Below are 19,190 nucleotides of genomic sequence, written 5' to 3' on the forward strand. Positions count from 1 at the left end.
CGAGACGCTTTATCTATACAGCGCATGCTTCATGCGCGCAAAAGATACGCAGAACTAACTGAAGCGCTCGGAGGAGAAAGAGAGAACGATACAATATTTGTTTCACTTAGTCGGAACACTTTATAGAAACTGTATTACATATGGGTTGGAACGAATCTAAATAATCACAAGAAAGTAAAACAAAAAATGAGCTACAAACAGTTCTAAATTTGGGTTTTCTCTAAGGTACAAATCTAGTCCACAGTGCTTCGCCTCTTTATAAACTGTACTGTGTTATTGACAAAAGAACACCACTGAGAGAGTACGACAGACACATCTTGAAATGTCAAAAGATTAATTATCTTTCTTCATATAATTTTCTCTAATTAAAACAACGAGTTTTATTTCAATTATATTTTATTGAATGAAAACTTTTAAATATCGTCAGTAAACCGTGACCTATAACTCTTCGTATACCATTGTGTAAGAATTCTTTTGTGTACCTGGTTGCTTTTTTTCAACTCTCAAGGTAACTTACCGGCCATTCGTTTCGCTCCTTTTTTTCTGGTGCCTATATAGCGGCTTTATTATTTTATTATATGAAATAATGTGAGGACATTAAAAATGCAATTACATAACAAAATAATTGCAAAAAGTGTGTCATAATAACTGTAAAATAATTGACATCATTAATTGTACGTGAAAACTTTTGATTTCTAATCACTGGTAACATATAATGAAAATTATATGTATACAGTATGATTCATTTATATTGGAATCCCACATGTAAAACCGATTTTCTACTTCAGCTAAAATACTTTTTTTTGGTCGAGTAGTAATCAATGTGTTCATCAAAACAACCGAATTACATTTAAAGCTACAAACATTTGATGGATTTTAATAACATTTTAAATTTATGTAAACTATCGTTAACATTGATACAATACATACGATACATCTTTATTGTGAATCATCATTGAACAGTGTCGGATTGGGTTTCAATGGTCGCGCCAGTTCAATTTTGACTGTGAACGAAAATTTTTGTCATTTATAAATTTACTCAAACTAAAAATTAAGACATAATAAATTTAAGTCTTACACCATACACTTATATGAACTGAAACCGAACCCGGTTATCCGACAGTCCCTTATGACACTGCCTCAAAAATGAAATATGATTGGAAAAATTGAAATAATGCATCTCTCATAAGACAATGATACAGTTTCGTAGAATATTCAAAAAAGTATTCAAATCATTATAGTATGAACTGTGGTCAAATGAGTATTTGGGAAAATATTAAATGAAACACGGGCTATTTCAAAACACCTTCTACAAATGTATCCTGTGCAAAAGAGAAATAGAAATGAACAACTTATTTTAGAAATAATCAAAACCGTTATATCAGTCTCGATACAAACAAGAGTAGACCTTTAAAGCCGAAATTTTGATACATTACAAGAAGGTGAAGGGCCAAAATGTTTGGAGTATTGTTTAAGAACTCAATGAGAATGTTTTTTATTTAACGTAAAAAAATTGTTGGACAAGAGTATGCAAGACTCTTTCGGTCTTGCGTAAGTATTGCAATAATAGATCTTGGTCTTATATAAATCCGTGCTTTTTGATCTTGGTATCAGCCTTGCGGACTTAAGCTAGTCTTGGTCTTACTTTTTCTTCAAGATCAAGACCAGTCTCGTTCATTACTAAACCGATTGATAGCACGTGGTAATTCGTAATATATTAGCCACCCAAATTTTCATTTTTGTCTTTTTCTGAAATAAGCCACACAAAAATTTTACAATACTAGCCTAAGGGACAGAAATGAACTGCAAAAATTCGACTGCCATGTGCCTAATTTGCCTCAATAACTGAATAATATAGTCAAATAGACAGTTAAAAACGCAGCAAATTTAATTGACAAAAATCAGAAATTATTTCTCCGTACCTAAATTAAGATTTCTTCAAATTTAAAGTTCAAAATTATGACAACAGTGGAATCAGCGCGTAATGTTCAAAATAATATGAGAAAACGATAAGGAAAGTTTTTATACATACCCATTAATATACGATTCATGTTACGGTAAATTGTTTATTTATACCGATTGAAATACAACTTTTCCTCACGATTATAGTAGAATATCTTTAGTTCGACCTTTTCTGAAGATTTCTATACCTATACCACTGATATTTACGAAATGATAGACAAATTGTAATACTTAGGAAGGAAGTAGTTAGCCTGTTTTTTAAACAGGACCAACGAAATGGACTCATTTTCTGAATTAATAACTTCTTGAGTTGCTTCTAATTCAAAGTGACCGATCAATTTGAAAGTGATAGTAGAAATGATTTATAAAAACTCGTCTATACCAACATAGCACAAATCAACTTCTTAATAAAACTAGAAACGAATAAAATAAAACAAAATTGAAATATCACTCATGAGCAGAGTGGTTATCGTTATATCATGATAAAATTAACAATTCCCAACAACAATATAACAAAATTTGTGAATTATTTTGAAAAATTTTATCTGTACAAGAGGTGTGCAGTGATTTCAGTAAAAACAAATAATACGAGGGTAATGTAAATATGACATTGCCAACATAAAGTTTGACATTTTTAATTGTACACGTACTCTGAACGTGTTGTAATACGAGTGCTATTTGCGTTGTCTACAGATACTTGAAACATTAATCTTGGTCAAAAAATGGAACTAAATCGCAAACTAGCTAAATCCAACAAAAGTTGTTCGCACCTGAAGCAGTTCCAGAGAAATGGCCTGTTTTTTCGGATGTCGTACGTGAGGTACCTCAATAGGAATGGAACTTCGTGAAACCATGGTCTGTGCTACCGAAAAATCGTCTAGACCAAACGCGACTGACCCATATCTACTTATTGTAGCTAAACCTAATGCTAAACGTGATAACTGCGATTGCAAATTGACTATAAAACATATAATCGCAGTGTTCATCATCATCTTTTAACGCAGAAAGATCTTCATCAAATCTACCACGAACAATATCAGAATTTTTAGGACCTAAATACAATATTACTAACCTCAAAAATTATATTACTAACCTCAAAAATTACCCCAGACAGATCTCGATCGTCAATTCAATTTAACAAATATCTGTAGATAAAATACTAATACTTAACTTCTACGGTTAAAACAATTGAATCGCTAATAACCAGTATAAGATTGATACAAATTTTGTAATAGAAAAAAATAAAACCATATTCAATTATAAATATTGGTTTTTATTTGTCTATCTCAAAACTTAAGTAACAACCCTCGTATATAGATAAAATATATACCCTGTATACTCGTATATGTTGGATTGTTGCAATTCTATTTATGATATTAATTTGATTTACATGCATTTTTTGTTATTTGATGTGGAACGTGCGTAAGCATAAGTCTCGGATATTTATTACAAATTCATGTAAAATTTGAAAAGACTTACCTCAATCAAAAAATTAAAACAACAAAGAAATTATTACTGTTCTAAAGCCGACTGCTCATTATCTGCTAAAGTGAACTAGTAGAAAAAAGTATTGCACCTTGTAGGTCACACGCACAAATTGAATAAATCTGAATAATCCAAAATACAGCACTGGTCAGCCCAATTAAGATGCATTTGTTAAGAAACAATTAACGATAACAAACAGCGAACGATGCACGACATGCAAGACTAGCGAGTATCAATGCGAGACGGTGCAGTTAAAGTTGATGGAGAGTAGACAGTTAAAACGTTAAGGAAAAGCTTGTTTGGAATCAACCACCTCTTTTTCATTCTTCACAATGAATATAGCCTACATTTCGTGAGTGCGACGATCTGTAAACTAAGAAGGAAGTTTACATGCCAATAGTTAGGTTACAGGTTGACACGCATGTAAAACCTCGAAGTTTTAGGAAGTTGAGAAATAGTATTCTCTGTTTATATTCTATTAATAAAAAAAGGAAATTAATCAATTAATAGTTTTCAGTATATGTATTATTTACACATTATTTATTAGAATATTTTTAAATAAGTACAATCAAATTGTAATTTTATTTTTTTTTATCCAGTTACTCACTTCTCAGAAATTGGCAAACTAACTAAATAATACTCTAGACTCATTATTTTGTATTATATTCAACTTTTCATTTAGTTCATTAATTAAAATCGAAAGTAATTGAAAAAATGCAAATTCAGCTTTGTGTCCGGTCTTTTTATATCTCTACATTTCTAAATTATTTCTAAAATGAATGACTACACAACCAGAGGGAATGTTTGGTCTATTTAAAATATAAGCCGAAATAGCTCAGTTGGGAGAGCGTTAGACTGAAGATCTAAAGGTCCCTGGTTCGATCCCGGGTTTCGGCAAATTTTTTATTTATTTCAAATAGATGAACTCTTGGAATCTTCTATTTAAATTTTTATGAATTATTTTACACACATTAAAGATTTAATATCGTTTTTTGACAAATTTCAAATAAAAAATGTGATTTACCAAATGTTGACAAAAGATATTGAATACTTTTCCATCATCCACCATATTTAGGATATTTTTAAAGAATAACGAGTGATGTCTGAGACTCGTAGACTTACATAGCACTGAAATAATTTGTTCTCCATTTTAGGTATACAAAATTTTGAGAATATACAATTAAGTTGAAATAGATATCCAGTACGTAAGATTTACTAGAATTTAGCAACTGAATATGCTAATGGTGGAGACTGTCTTTAAATTAATTTTATTTCGCTTTCCTTTCTCATATTCTTTTTATATTTAGTAGTTAGTCAAAGAATATATATTTAAATAAATATTTTTCCTTTAACCTTTGTGTGGCACACAAAACTTACATTTTTTTGACCTGTATAAAATATTGCCTATATACTAGTAGTTGTTACAATTACATGTAATAGTATCCTGATTTCAGCTTCTCGTCAAAGTTCCATCTCTAACTCTGTAGAGAATCATGGCGGTTAGTTCTCTATAAACAATAAAAGTTAAGATAAAACTTTTTAGTTATTAGATTTTGGTATAATTAATGAATAACCTTACGAGTAATTAACATAGTAGTTGTTAAATATTTCATATAACAAGCGTTCCCGGTTTTGAACATAACCTAAGTTTCTTCCAAAGAAATATGTCTAGGTCTCAGGCAAATTCCCACGTGCATCAAGATAGTTCCGTAGTGGAACGAAGATTAAGACCTGTTTATGGTAATTTAAAATATATATTATAATTTATTTAATTAACACTACAAAGCCGAAATCAATTTTTAAGGTTACCATTACCAGATATGGACATCTTTTCTCCTTTAGGAAAAACTTATAAAACTACAGCATTTGATATAAACAGCGATTATTTGATGAAGAATAATTGATTCATTCAGCCGCTTATTTTTAATTTTGCTCTTTTTTGCTGACAAAATAATGTGATAGATGAAATAACTTCAAAATGTTTTGTACTCTGTTTATTACTCTTTACGAATTTTCATTTTAGATTGGCTTGATATCGGAAATAACAAAAAAGCTTTACAAGAATGTGAAAAGGTTTTGAAGAAAACTCCAAACTTACAATGTGCAAAAGCACTAAAAGCCCTTACCCTTCACCGTCTAGGTAAGGAGACAGAATGCAATACTATTTTGGATTTATTAACTGAAGAGGTACCATCTGATGATGCTACTTTGCAAGCTATGGCTCTTTGCTATAGAGAAATGCAACAATGTAAGTATGAACCCAATTAGTACAACTAGTTTTATTAATGAAAAATAACTGCTTACATAACAATTTTTGAAAGCTGAATGATGTTCAAAATAGTTAGAAACATGTTTATACATTATTTGAATAGCTCTTATTGATCTGAATAGGACCATTTTACTCGACTGCTTTATTGAGGTAGTCAAAACATTCACATAAGAACAATTACATAGAGCTACCATAGCACCATAAGGGTCAATCCATCTGAAGTGATCCGATGAGGGTTGTCTGACCATTTTTTATTTTGACAATTATTTTATGTTTTTATTTTTATCAAGCCTTGCAGGGTTTTGCAGGCATCAGCAGTAAATTGAATATTTTTGTACATATTAAACCTACACAATGAGACTTATACCGTTATTTTCTATGAAATCCCCTCTATAAGTAAGGTCCTTACAACATTTCCTCTAAAACAAACACTAATGCCTTAAAATTGTCATTCTATTTTGAAGAAAAATTTGAACAAAGTGCCATATTTAAGGCCTAGTTTTACAATGAAGGAACCAAATACCATAGCTAATAAGAAATTAAAGCTAATAATTTCTATACTATAAGATAACATATAAGATTTATCAAAATAAAAAATGGTCAAGCAACCAAAAAAATTTTTATTGGATCACTTCAGATGGATTGACCCATAAGAGAACTCTTTTCTAACTGTTATACAACAACTATTTTGTTATTGTCACAAACCACTACTTAGAAATTATATTATTTCAGTAAAGTATTCTATTTTACCACTTTTTACTTATCATTTGAGAGAATTGTCAGTTTAAAATCTGTATAAGGTATGTGTCGGGTGAATAATATAATATTCAAGAACTTTTCTTGATCATGTTTATCATGGTGTCTGTAGAATAAATATTATTGATCATAAAATATTATTAAAGATAATTGTTTCACCAAAATTAACCAACAGAATCCACTTTCATCAGCATCAATTACAAATTTACTTAAAATGGACTAGTTCTGAACAAGTAAAAAAAATATTATAAAATTAATATGAAAATCAACCAAAATTGTTACAAGTTTTGTTCTATATCTCTGAATAACCTTTAGACAATGTGAATATTCTAATGCAAGCTCATTGTTATGTTATACTTAGTAATTTTCTCAGTTAACAGTTCGGTAAGGAGACTCAAATGACACTATCACTAACTTCTTTTTGCGATACAGTCATTCTATAATCAATATGAGTGCAAATATTACGATGACATTACATTCAGTTCATTTTATTGCTATATGTCGTATTATGATTCGGTCAACTGGTTTTCAAAGAAAATGGAAAATGTCATATAAAGTAAATATAAGTTAGATAGATATAATGAATATGTAGAAATTTTAATAACTACATTAATTGATATTTTCCCATCAAATCTTTTGATGCTATAAGAATATTTGAATATAAAACTTCTTATAGACTTCTCAAACATAAAGCAGCTTCTGTGTAAACTATGAGCACAAGGGTATTTGTGGCCCTATTAGATGACTTTAACGTTCTAAAAAACGCTCTTAAAAAACAACAATAAAGATGTTTCAATAGTAATGAGTAAGCTGTGTGTTACTAGGGAAATATTACATGTTGCAGTTAAATATGATTATCGTAACTTCAATGTTTCTTAGTTTGTTTGATATAATTCATTTATTTGTAGTAGAGAAAATTTGTAAGCTGTATGAAATAGTAGTAAAACACCATCCAAACAACGAAGAACTCCACACACATCTATTTATGTCTTATGTGAGAATATATGCTTTCAAAGCTCAACAACAAACTGCAATGGCTTTATACAAAAGTAAACCAAAAAATCCATATTATTGCTGGGCAATAATGAGCGTCATACTACAAGCTACAAGAGGTGAAGGAACAAGAGATCCTCAGAAACGTGAACTTCTATTAAGTCTGGCTGAAAGGATGTTCAATAAGTTGCTGAATGATAATAAAGTGGATGCAGAACAAGAAGTTCAATTGTATATTATCATTTTGAATTTATTGGAAAAATATGAAGATATATTGAATGTATTAAATGGGCCTTTAGCTACCAAGTTACAGTGCACTAATATACCTCAGACCAAATTGGAATACCTTAGGAAACTTAATAGATGGTCAGAAGTTAATCTCATTTGTAAGGGGATTCTATCTTACAGGTAAGGATTTTGGTGACTTCTATCACATCAACAAATTTATTTGTTAAAATCATTTGTTTGAATTTAGTATTGATCGGTGGGATATCTGGACAGAATACATCAATTCAGTGTTTGAACTAATGTCTACTAATACCGAAACTTCTGGGGATGATGTAGATAATCCCGATGATACACCTGAGAAAGCTCATGAGTTTATTTGTAGCATTATTGAAAATGGAGCAGGAAATGGTAAGTCATATGAAAAAAGTTTATCTTAGACTAATTCATAGATATTCTATTTCTTCTCTTTTCCTCTTACCTATTCAGGTATCAGATGTGGGTTTTTGTAGTAGTAGTAGTACCTATTTCTTCCATCATATTGACTCATCCCCCTTAATTTCTTCATATTTATCATTATTCTTGTTTAATTATTTCAACATATTCCCATATGAATTCAGGTTTTTAATGTTTGTGTTTTCTACTTATGACTCTTGTTTGGTGTCTCTTCTGTCTTCGATTTTCATTTTGTTTTACTTTATTTTCCCGTTATTCTCATCTTTCAATTGTTTACTGAATAGCCCATTTTTATTTAATTTGGTTTTAGTTCTTTTATTTTGCATTATCAGTTTGTGCACATCTGAGGACCACATTAGTTTTTGGATTCTAATCTTTGGAATTTTCTATTAATATTATATTTTCAGTGTATAAAAATCTACATATTTTTACAGGTTTAATGTGCTTATTAATTGTGTAACACTTTCATGCTATCCATTGCTTGAATGTTTCTTAGGCTAGTAATTTGTCATCGAAAATAACTACTGCTACTTGATGTTTCTGTAACTGGTGCGATTGGTATCTTCAAAAGATGCTTGTTGCTCCGACTGATTGTGATTCAGTCATTTTCGACGACGACGCGACGTCCCAAAAGCTCAAAAAACGTTCAAGCAATCCATGTACTTATATTCAATATTTGATCATTCATGTCAATTATGTAATTAAAGTGTTTAATAATACAATTCTGGAGAATAGTTTTCGTACTTTTGCGAGAACCAGTAGAGATCACTCCACTCTATGAGTATCATACTTTTTTGTTATTTTATTAGTATCAATTTTCTATCAGTATTAATACAAAAATGGGGAGGTGTACGTCGAGTCCACAAAAATGAAAATTTCTAAACAGTAATCCATTGAACTAAAAATCTTATTTATGACGAAGCATTTCATAAATAATTTAACTTGTCAAAAAGTTTTGAATAAACATATGATTTTAAATGTCTCTAAAGCAAAAACAATATCATTTGGAGATCAATCATGTATTATCTGGCTTGACTCGTAGATCAATCCATAAGCAACAATTTCGAAAAAGTTTGATATTGAATCAGAATTTCACAAAAAATCCAGCTATTTGAAATTTTATTCCGATTCCTTGGGTTACTAGTGCTCTGAGTAATGGTAGTCATTTTTTGTCTATTGTAAATTTTTTTATATCTCAGCTTAATGGGTTCTAACTTTGAAATTATTAATCCAGTTAAGTTAATTATAGTTCATTCCTGTTTACTGTAAAAATTTTTGCAGTGCTTTATAAGAACTGTTTAAACAATAGAGTTTATTGTACTTAACTGATAGGTGAAGGATGAATATATTCTTGAAAAATTAATATGCAATTAAAATTATCTTTGTGATAATAAACTATTTCTTGCACACACATAATGATATAAGAATTTTATTGAATATTTTAGAACATCAACTCCGCGCTCCATTTTTAGCAAGATTTCAATTGTGTTCAAAACTACATGAGAAGAATATGAACTCTACAGAAATTTTGGGGGATGTGACAGAACTATTTATTGAATATTTTAGAAAATTTGGTCATAAACAGTGTTGTGTTAGTGATTTGAGGGGATATTTGAAATTATTGAATTTGGAAAAGCAATTAGAATTAGCATCAAGATTAGTAAGAGATGTCGGAATTACTTGTACCAGTGTACCAAAAACAGTAAGTGTGTATTTTTAGAAGCTCAATTTTAATTACCCTACTATCCAGAAAGTCCTCTATCTGAAAATTATGGATTTTGCAAATGCTTTTCTGGGCTAGACTACTCCAAAAAGTTCCTTCAGAAGTGAATGTTTTTGTGGATTACTCTAAAGTTTCTTTCATCTTTTAATTAATATGTATAAAATTCGATCTTTTTTCCTTCTAGTGCTTTTGTTACTTCTGATTTTCTGATTTTAGCTATTCCATTTAGTATAGTTACGATTATACAGATATTTTTAACTCCTCCAATAAATATTTGTGGGGGTCTAGGAGTAAAGTTTTTTCTGCTTTATCACCACTGGATTCTTTTGTGTGATTAGGTCAATTTTTATTCCCTTAACTGGTTTTCGTTCAGGACTAGATCTATTCCGCTTTTTAGAATGTTTAACTAAATTCCATTGTTCGTATTAGCCCTCTACATGTATTTGTTGGTGAGGGTATTGGATAATTTGGAATTGGAGAAGATATATTAGAAGAACTAATTGGTTATTATTTTGAACTTGTGAAGAATCGTCTTTTGTGGTATTATCTGCGCTAGTATCATTGTTTGCTAAGGATGTTGATTGGTATTATAATTCACCTGCAATGGTTGACCTAAATTGCCTAATTAGAATCAGCATCAAGATTAGTAAGAGATGTTGTACCAATGTACTAACAGAAAGTGTATTTTTGAATAGAGGCTCAATTTTAGTTACACCACTATCTGGTAAGTCGACTGTCTCTAGAAATTGTGGATTTGCTATTGCCATTCTGGGCTAGACCACTCCCAAAAAGTTCCTCGAGAATTTTAAACGTTAGATCCAAAGAGTATTTGAATCTAAGCAAAAACAAGCTACCCTCCTCACTGATTTCCTTATAGGACACTGATGAGATTAGACGTGAATCATGCAAGGAAGAGAATGAAACTATAGTTTTAGATATATAAAAAAAGCTTTAGACCTGTAGTAGTAAAGATTTATCTTCCCTGAAATAAGTACAGATACTGAAGTTTTGTTATATCTCTAGGCCTGATAGGGATACAATACCTCTATATTTTGTAAATTCATAGTAATTCATAAATTTTAATAATTTTTAAAGTAGCTTTAGCTATTTCTATTACATTTTAGGAAGACCAAATGCAGAGGCATATATGTGCTTTACAGTTATCAAGGCTTTGTGAAAATCATAGAAATTTGTCTTCCGAGCACTTAAAGGCTCTTGTTACTGCTCTGTCATTACATTATCAACATGGTTATCAAACTTATGGACAAGATCTACTTTCAACAGATTTAGGTCCATCAGATCCTTATGCTCTATTAGCGGCGCATTTACTTTATGATTTGGCTTACATGGATAATGATTCAAATTGTATATTAGTGGCTTTAATGTTGTTAGAGTGTTTATTGAAGAATTCGCCTAGTAATTTTCATGCTAAACTTCTGGCTGTTAGGATGTATCACGATTTGGGTAAGTTTTAATTCTATCCTTATGTTATTTCAATTAGTCAACCATAGTATATAAGATATTTGATCAAATTCAGCTAGTATATTACAACAGGAAACTATAATATCAAGAAATAACAAAATTGATAAATGGAATATAATATTGTAAAAACGCTAATTGATTATTCTACTTTCCCCTGTAACTTGACATCTGCTTATTTGGTTATGCAGCTGAATTTTTTGAGTTTTTAGTTGAATTCATTTTATAAAAACGTCAAATTTTTAAATAAAAAGCTGTTAATTGTGAATTTTCTATAATCCTTAAGATTTATTTATAAATGTATAGAAGCCTTGGTGTGCTTTAATATGTATTATTCATTCACATTTGTTATATTCCCTTCAAATCAGGTCCCTAGAAACAATTAATCAAAAAGTTGTTTTCAGAAATTGATTTCAGTTCTCACAGAATTCTCATTTATGTTTTATTTAGAATGAAAATGAAGTGTGAAAAAAGCTGTTGGAGAATAATGCTTGTAAACAGTATTACTTAAAAATTGTTAAATATATTGATGTCAAACAATATCAAACTCGTGGGATGGCCTCTTAGACTTTGCAGTAGATTCCTATTCTTCTATTACTGGACTTTCTTCTGTTCATTACATTTTTTGTGTGTTTTAGGTGGTGGAACATGCGCTCATGAAATGTACAATAGTTTGGACATAAAACATTTACAACTAGATTCTTTAGGATACATACATTGTGCTAGATTATCCACCACTGGACTCTTTACATTATGTACGAATCTTTTTGATACAACTCTGAAATTTTTTTCTAGCAATTACAAAGACGTAAGAGATAAATATTTGTTATTGCAAGGGCTGTTGAATTCTTAAAACAGAGTTCGACAACCCTTGGATTTTTTAGTCATTACTAATGAGTTTGTTCCTTCTTCAATTTTTAGAGTTCAGATCACCTTACATTCTCGTATAAATTTGGATCGTTCATGAAAATCGACGAATTTATGGATTTTAGAGAAAGACTGAACAACAGTTTACATTATATCACTGTAGCTGTAGATAGGATCGTATTGAGTTTAGTGGAATGTATGTCACTAGAAACATTATATTCGCTGAACATATCCCCTAAAGATGATGATATCAGATGGGAAATGTTGATGTGAGTAAATACTAAACTTTATGATCACAAATACTTTGCATATTTGAACATGTCTGCAATATAAATCTGACTTCATATTTTCTTGGAAGTTGTTCTTTATTTCAGAGAAATTTTCCTCAACTTCAGATATACATGACGAATAGCTTACTACATTCACTATAAATGTTTTTTTTACAGTATTCTTTTGATATTTGGATTATTCCTTTCATATCACTAGTTTCTATTCCCTCTCCTTTCTTATATGATTAATTCCCTTATTCAACAGTTGTAACGTCACGAATCTTTCATTGTTTTTCTATTTTTTACTGTTAGTTAATACTAACTATCTACACCGGCATAACCAACTGTGCAACATCATCCACTAGAAAATGGCCAATAAGTTCAGTCTTCCCAATACTTATACACCAAATTACAAATACCAGCCACAGAAGGTGTTTGAGAATGTCAATTTTAGACTACTATGATAGGTCCATTATCACCGATAGTCCGGTGACGAATAACAGACTTGACATCGTGGTGGTTGATAGAAGAGTCAATTCAGTCCTTGTTGATGTAGCTATACCCAACACTCATAACGTTATCAACAAACATCAGGAGAAACTGGCCAAATTCGCGGATCTCGCAATTGAGATTAAACAGATGTGGCACAGCAAAGATGTGGAAATAGTCCCAGTTATTATTTCAGCATCGGCGTCGTGCCTAAGGCCCTGCACGATATAATAGCCAAACTAGGATTACCAAAAAACACTTTTGCCGACATTGGGAATGCTGTAATATTGAATACTTGCCATACAGTTCACAAGTTCATTATGTGAATCGATCCTAATCCTTTTGATACTTTGTATCCAGGATAGGTAAATAATACCGGCTCTAAGCTGAGTACTTCATAAGTCTTGCATAATAATAATAATGAATCGTCTTTTTTGGTCTGATACGTGTACACAATACTATTTTCAGAGTATACAATATACAGACATATTTGTTATTCTTTCACCTAACCTCTTCCAGCCGCTTATCTATGCAAAAGAACTTTGTACAGTCTCAACTTTAAACTTATTAAAATAAATATAAAAACCCAAAAAAGATGAAGTTAGTTACCTATTCGCTTATTAAAGAAAATTGCTCTGTTCTTAGATTTAAAAGAATTTATACCACACAATTTAAAGTGGAGAGCATTATAACCTTTTTTATGCTGAGGCATAGTTAACAGATTTTTATGCCTTAGGTATAATATCACGAAAAAACTAGTTTTTCGTTTTTCTCTCAAATAAACAGGTGTCGAATGCTTTAACACTTTCGTAAGAAGATACATAAAATGAAGGTTCACAACATTAGACATGTTTAACCAATTTAAATCATAATTTTGGACAAAATATTGTCATACTTTCTTCGCTTGAAAATAAATCTATAACACATGTTTTGTCATATTGCACACGATTTTTTGATGCCATGTCAAGACAAAAGTAGTAAACAACAATACAGTAGGTAAAACTAGACAATACTAAAGATTCGCAAAGTTTTTTCCTCATCTTAAAATTGAGAATAGACCTATTCATATACAAGAGCTTCATCTTAGCCTAGCTTTTCTGCAAAAGTATCTTTAAATGTTCTTTCATCCACATCTAGAATTAGTCCTAAGTTCTTAGCAAATTGTTTTATTACCAATGTTTCACTGCCTACACTCCAATTTTAAATTTTGTTGTCAATTTTCTGTACGTCTCTGAGAACATAACAGCAAAACTCCAGTCTTATTTTGTATTCAGGTTTAGGTTATGTTCAGTAGAATATTCAAGAATACTTGACAGATCTATTCTGAGCACTAATTGGACTGGAAAGAATCTTATACAATATCATATTTATTTTGACGGTAAAATCATTGAAAATACAGGCAGTACAAGTGTGACTTTTATAAATAGTTCTACTCTTACAATATTCACATCTTCTCTTTTTGTTATATTCTTCCACTCCACATGTAACAAATTTTGATTATAGTAAAAAATACACAGCAACAATAATACGACTTGGGTATTTTACAGTCATTATTTTGCAGCTGCGACAACGTATCCATAGGTGATAGTATTCATATTTTTCTAGAGTGAAAGAAAAATGAATATATATATATATATATATATATATATATATATATATATATATATATATATATATGCATTTCTCTAGTTGGTCGTAACCTTTCTCTTCCAATAAATATTAGCTCTCTCATGGCAAACACAAATAAAACTATTTTAGATATTATAATAAACTTCATTAAGGAAGCAAGAATAATTCTTTAAATCATGCACACATCGTGTATGTACTACTACTCACACACACACACATAAGTTCTTGTTCACCTTCACAATTTCTTGGAAGACATATATTTTTCTATATTCTACCTATGTAGAGATTAAAACATGCCAACCAAACTTTTTGAGTACTGAAACTAAAAGTTAAAGGAACGTCCATTTAAAAGGCATAACCAAACAATAATTGGTGCATTATAATGACCACCATTGCAGTCATCTGTCTTTCCTGAACACTATAACCTACAGAAGTTCAAGATCCATAGGTATTTCCACAAGGTAGGCACCAATTTAATTACTAGAATGTAATAGGGTTTATCATCTTGTGCTTGCTGTTTACATAAAAAAGACATTCAAATGACCTGTTGATTTTGTTTATGGTGTGAACATTTTTTATTCATTGAGCAAAGTTGTCTTTCCTCCAAATAGTTAATCAGAGTATTTTCTGTATTATTTCTGCTGCAAAAAACAAACTATTTCATGTTCTGTTACCACAATTTTTTCTATATTTTTATTATCTCCGTGAATTAGTGTTAATTCTGATTTATTGTTTTTGCATTATTTATTATCTTTTTGAGAGTTTGTGAAGTTTTCTTTTTTTATTTTAGTGACAATCATGATCTCAGTGTATATACTACCTGGGACCCCGAGAGGGTGTATGGTCCACCCGAAGACTGGTCTGAAACAAAAGCACTTTTTCAACAAGACCTTCGTTTTCTCAAGCTTAGATCATTTATTTTATATGCTATAGCTCATGCCATAGAAATTGTTAAATCTTTAGATGGGACCAGGGAACAACATATAAAAGATTTAAAAAAATTATTAGTCGAATGGGGAAGTTTATATAATCAAAGTATTAATGATAAATTCGTTCCAATTAAACAGGTAAATTTAATGAATATTTACAGTATTTGGTTTTTTTGTTCTAATACTTAAAAGTTTTAAATTTTCTTTGTTTATTTATATAGACTTAAATTTTGAATTGCATAAAGAGAGGTGGACATTAACTCGCTATTAGAATCTTACGTTATGGATTAAAAATTTGAAATAGTGAAATAGTATAAATGATAAGTTATAAATAAGGGTCATTAAGTCAAAGTGAAGTGGGCTCTACTGAGTACACAAAGTGTATGTCTGTTCCAAGTAATATTTGCTTTTGAGACCAAGGTTGGCAACTAAGTACTGTTATATAGTGTAAAATCGATGTAAAAACAGGAAAAAAACTCGGGCATGTAATACAACACAATTATATATATATATATATATATATATATATATATATATATATATATATATATATATATATATATATATATATATATATATATTGAATTTGTCAGAAAAAAGAAAGAGAAATACAGAGTATTATTAGAGACAAAGCATAAGATAGAGATTACGGTCAGCAAGTAAAAGTCGGATACATTAAGATAAATATAGGAGCAAATGGAAGATAAATCAAAACAAATACTTACGAAGCCAAATAATCCGAAAAACTAAACGGCAGACAAAACATTGAACGTATTAAGGCTGACGAAACATGCAATGGATAACAACAAGAGCATAACATAAAAGATCAACAAAAATAAACAGGATAAACTACTGAGAAAGGAAAAAACAAATTTTACCAAAAGCATGGAAAAGAGACCAAAGATTGAAGCAGAAAGTGAATTAAAAAGCAAGAGAAGTAAAGGAAAAGAAATTGAAATAAAAGGGTTAAAAGGAAACCAAGAAGGAGCACCGTAGGAACATGGGACGTGATAACCATAACAGTTGAAGAAGTGAACTAATAGAAGGAACAAATATAGATTATTTGAGATTAACAAAAACGAAAAAGGATTAATAAAAACAAAAGAAAAACTCTCCAGAGCGGAGCAGGAGCCGAGCTAATAGTAAAATATGAATGGTGAATGAGAAATTAAGGAGAAAAGACAAAAAATACGAACTTTGAAAGAATAATAAACTTATACAAAGAGAATGAACTTAGTTACAAATACAATGCCGAAAAGGTGCAGGATTAAGTAAGTATATATAAATACAATTCTGTAACATATTATCGTCTATTGGGTATCCAAGTAACATTGTGAAAAGCCATCAGTATTTGCCGTTCGTGAACCAAAAACCTTTGATTTTTATCATATAAATAGAATATATAAAATCAACACAAGGATTAATACTATTACATATTACATTACGTCAGATAATGGGATATCTGACGTGATACTTATCAGTTACTGAAGCTAAACTTCACCTTTAGTTGCAAAAGATGATAACTTGGTTATCGAAACATTGTTCAGACAGTGGTTTAAATAAGAAACAGCTGCTACAGTAGGTAATCTTAAAAATACTTATTCCCATTAAACTACCTGTAAGTAATGGTGTTGCAAAAGACAAAGGATGCAAAACAACGATAATATGAAAAAAGCTTGTTCATCAAACTTTATTTTACTTAAAAGCTTTTAATAAAAAATTACTTCATTTTTAGGGTCTGCTGCCTTTACCTTTACCTTCAAGGCTACATGGTGCTTTAGAAGTTCCATATTTCATCGTATTTAATTCATTCTTTGAATTGTTTCTTAGTCTTATTAGTGACGACAACAAATTGATAGAAAAATGTACGAATTCCGTCATAGACGAAATTACAAAATTGACTGAAGTCTTAAAAGAGAATACTTTAAAAAAATCCAATGATTTTTTCGATAAACGAAAATCAATGGAAGTCGTAGTCAATTGCGTAGAGGTTAGTAATTTTTTAATTATGAAACGCAAATATCTGGAATAAATATACAGAATGTGCAATTAAATTCAACCTAACACACACTTAGTTCAGTTTAGTATGTCTCCTTGTTTTGATCATAAATGATTGTTAAATTATCATATTTTATAAGTCTTCCACTGGTACAATTGAGAATTTGCATAATTTTTTTTGTTTTATTGGGATTAATTTCATATTTGTTAGTTATAAATATACTTAAGCTTAGATACTTTAGTTGAGTTTCTGCCTAATCAAAGTTTTACCTTGCTAGTAAATATCATTCTGTGTTTTCATTTTCTTCCATTTAACTCATCACAGCCATTCTAACAGCAGTAAAACATTGGCTGTCGCAGGCAAGATTGATGGCATTAGTCCTAAGCCCGTGAACCGTAGTTTAGAGACCTCTGATTTAGAGAAATTAACCATTTGTATAATTAAATCTTCAGAAGATTTAAAATGTGTAGTTAATCTAATTGGTTTCAGATAATTACCATATCAACAGTAATATGTGCCCTGTCCAATGAATTGATAAAGCCTTTGCAAGTGAAAAAGGGAAAGAAGAAAGTATCTGATCCAAAAGGCAAGGAACTTTTGCAAAAAATATCGGAGAAATTGAAAACTGAATTAAACGCTTTTTGTGATATTTTACAAGACTGGACGGATAATGTACCGGCAGAAAATATAGATATGAAATTCAAATACCTCAGTTTAAATTTAAATGAAAATATCGCAGATAAAATTTTACACAGTTATACGATTTCCAATAAAGAGATTCAATTGATTTTGAAAACTAAAATCAGATTATTGACCTAGAAGTGAATAATAATCAATTTGTTTTTATTGATTGTTGTAAGTATTGTATAATAAAATTTTGGTTTTTAAATCCCTCACTATTTTGTTTCCTTGTTAATATAATAAAAAAATTAAGTTTTATTGTTTGTTATGATTTTATAATAAGGGAATTGATCAACTATCACTGTAGTTGAAATTTATGAGGAAGTAGAACCCCTAATGGAGATATTATCTGTTTTTTTACTTCTGGGTTTCTGTATTTTCGAATATAAAGGACACTTAAATAGTGAAATTTGATACATTTCAATTTTTCATTGTGATGACAGCAGTTTCTTATCTGTAAAGCGTCTAATGTTTAAAGGGGCAGTATTGTCGAAGTGAGCTTTCTGGTGGTGAACATAGTGGGATCAAAACAAAAATTTAATTTAAAAAAAATTATAACAATGAAAGAAATACTAAAATATGGATTTAAACCTATAATTAATAATATTATACATTGTTGGAGGTACCTACCTCGTACTTGGTCAAACACAAGACAACAACAGTGGACTTACCTCACCTTTTGAATATTGATTTCACGAAGGTTTCTGTATCTATTTATTCTGTTTTGACATTGACGTTCAATTTGTATGTGTAGTCGTTTTTAATTACACTTGCAAAAGTTCCATTTCTTTTTAATATAAATTTAACCCAAGATACATGCCCAGGATGATGAGAAAGGTAAAACATTATTCAAATTAAAGCATATGTACGGTGTTGCTGCAAAAACGAATAAAATTAGTACTGTTACAGACTTCATCTTTAGTTTAGATATCAATATCAATCTGATGTTCTACACTATTTGCATGCTCTTCATCAACTT

The 19,190-nt window shown here is 30.1% G+C and overlaps 2 protein-coding genes and 1 non-coding gene across 3 annotated transcripts in view; 2 read left to right on the forward strand and 1 right to left on the reverse strand.

The window, feature by feature from the left end:
- Positions 1-3,822, reverse strand: part of LOC130444268 (uncharacterized) — a 33,146-nt gene extending 29,324 nt beyond the window's left edge. The window contains exon 1 of the mRNA XM_056779338.1: positions 3,442-3,822. The gene's annotated coding sequence lies outside the window, so the exon portion shown is untranslated. The remainder of the gene's footprint in view (positions 1-3,441) is intronic.
- A 449-nt stretch (positions 3,823-4,271) lies between these two features.
- Trnaf-gaa (transfer RNA phenylalanine (anticodon GAA)) lies at positions 4,272-4,344 on the forward strand. Its single transcript has one exon. It is a non-coding gene; the product is annotated as a tRNA-Phe (tRNA).
- Positions 4,345-4,855: 511 nt separating this feature from the next.
- Positions 4,856-18,469, forward strand: LOC130444131 (phagocyte signaling-impaired protein). Its single transcript, XM_056779159.1, has 11 exons — positions 4,856-5,187; positions 5,471-5,695; positions 7,381-7,873; positions 7,941-8,101; positions 9,592-9,848; positions 10,994-11,333; positions 11,987-12,156; positions 12,270-12,484; positions 15,393-15,669; positions 17,267-17,521; positions 18,020-18,469. Exons 1-11 carry the CDS (start codon positions 5,112-5,114, stop codon positions 18,347-18,349), a joined length of 2,799 nt encoding a protein of 932 aa, XP_056635137.1. The 5' UTR covers positions 4,856-5,111; the 3' UTR covers positions 18,350-18,469.
- The last annotated feature ends 721 nt before the right edge of the window (positions 18,470-19,190 follow it).

Source organism: Diorhabda sublineata, chromosome 5 (genome assembly GCF_026230105.1).
Source record: "Diorhabda sublineata isolate icDioSubl1.1 chromosome 5, icDioSubl1.1, whole genome shotgun sequence".
NCBI classification, from domain to species: Eukaryota; Metazoa; Arthropoda; class Insecta; order Coleoptera; family Chrysomelidae; genus Diorhabda; species Diorhabda sublineata.

Coding starts and splice junctions, on each gene's coding strand:
- LOC130444131 (XM_056779159.1), top strand. CDS start 5,112: ATGTCTAGGTCTCAGGCAAATTCCCACGTGCATCAAGATAGTTCCGTA. Junction 5,696..7,380: donor CTATAGAGAAATGCAACAAT/GTAAGTATGAAC, acceptor ATTTATTTGTAG/TAGAGAAAATTTGTAAGCTG. Junction 12,157..12,269: donor TTTCTAGCAATTACAAAGAC/GTAAGAGATAAA, acceptor TTCAATTTTTAG/AGTTCAGATCACCTTACATT.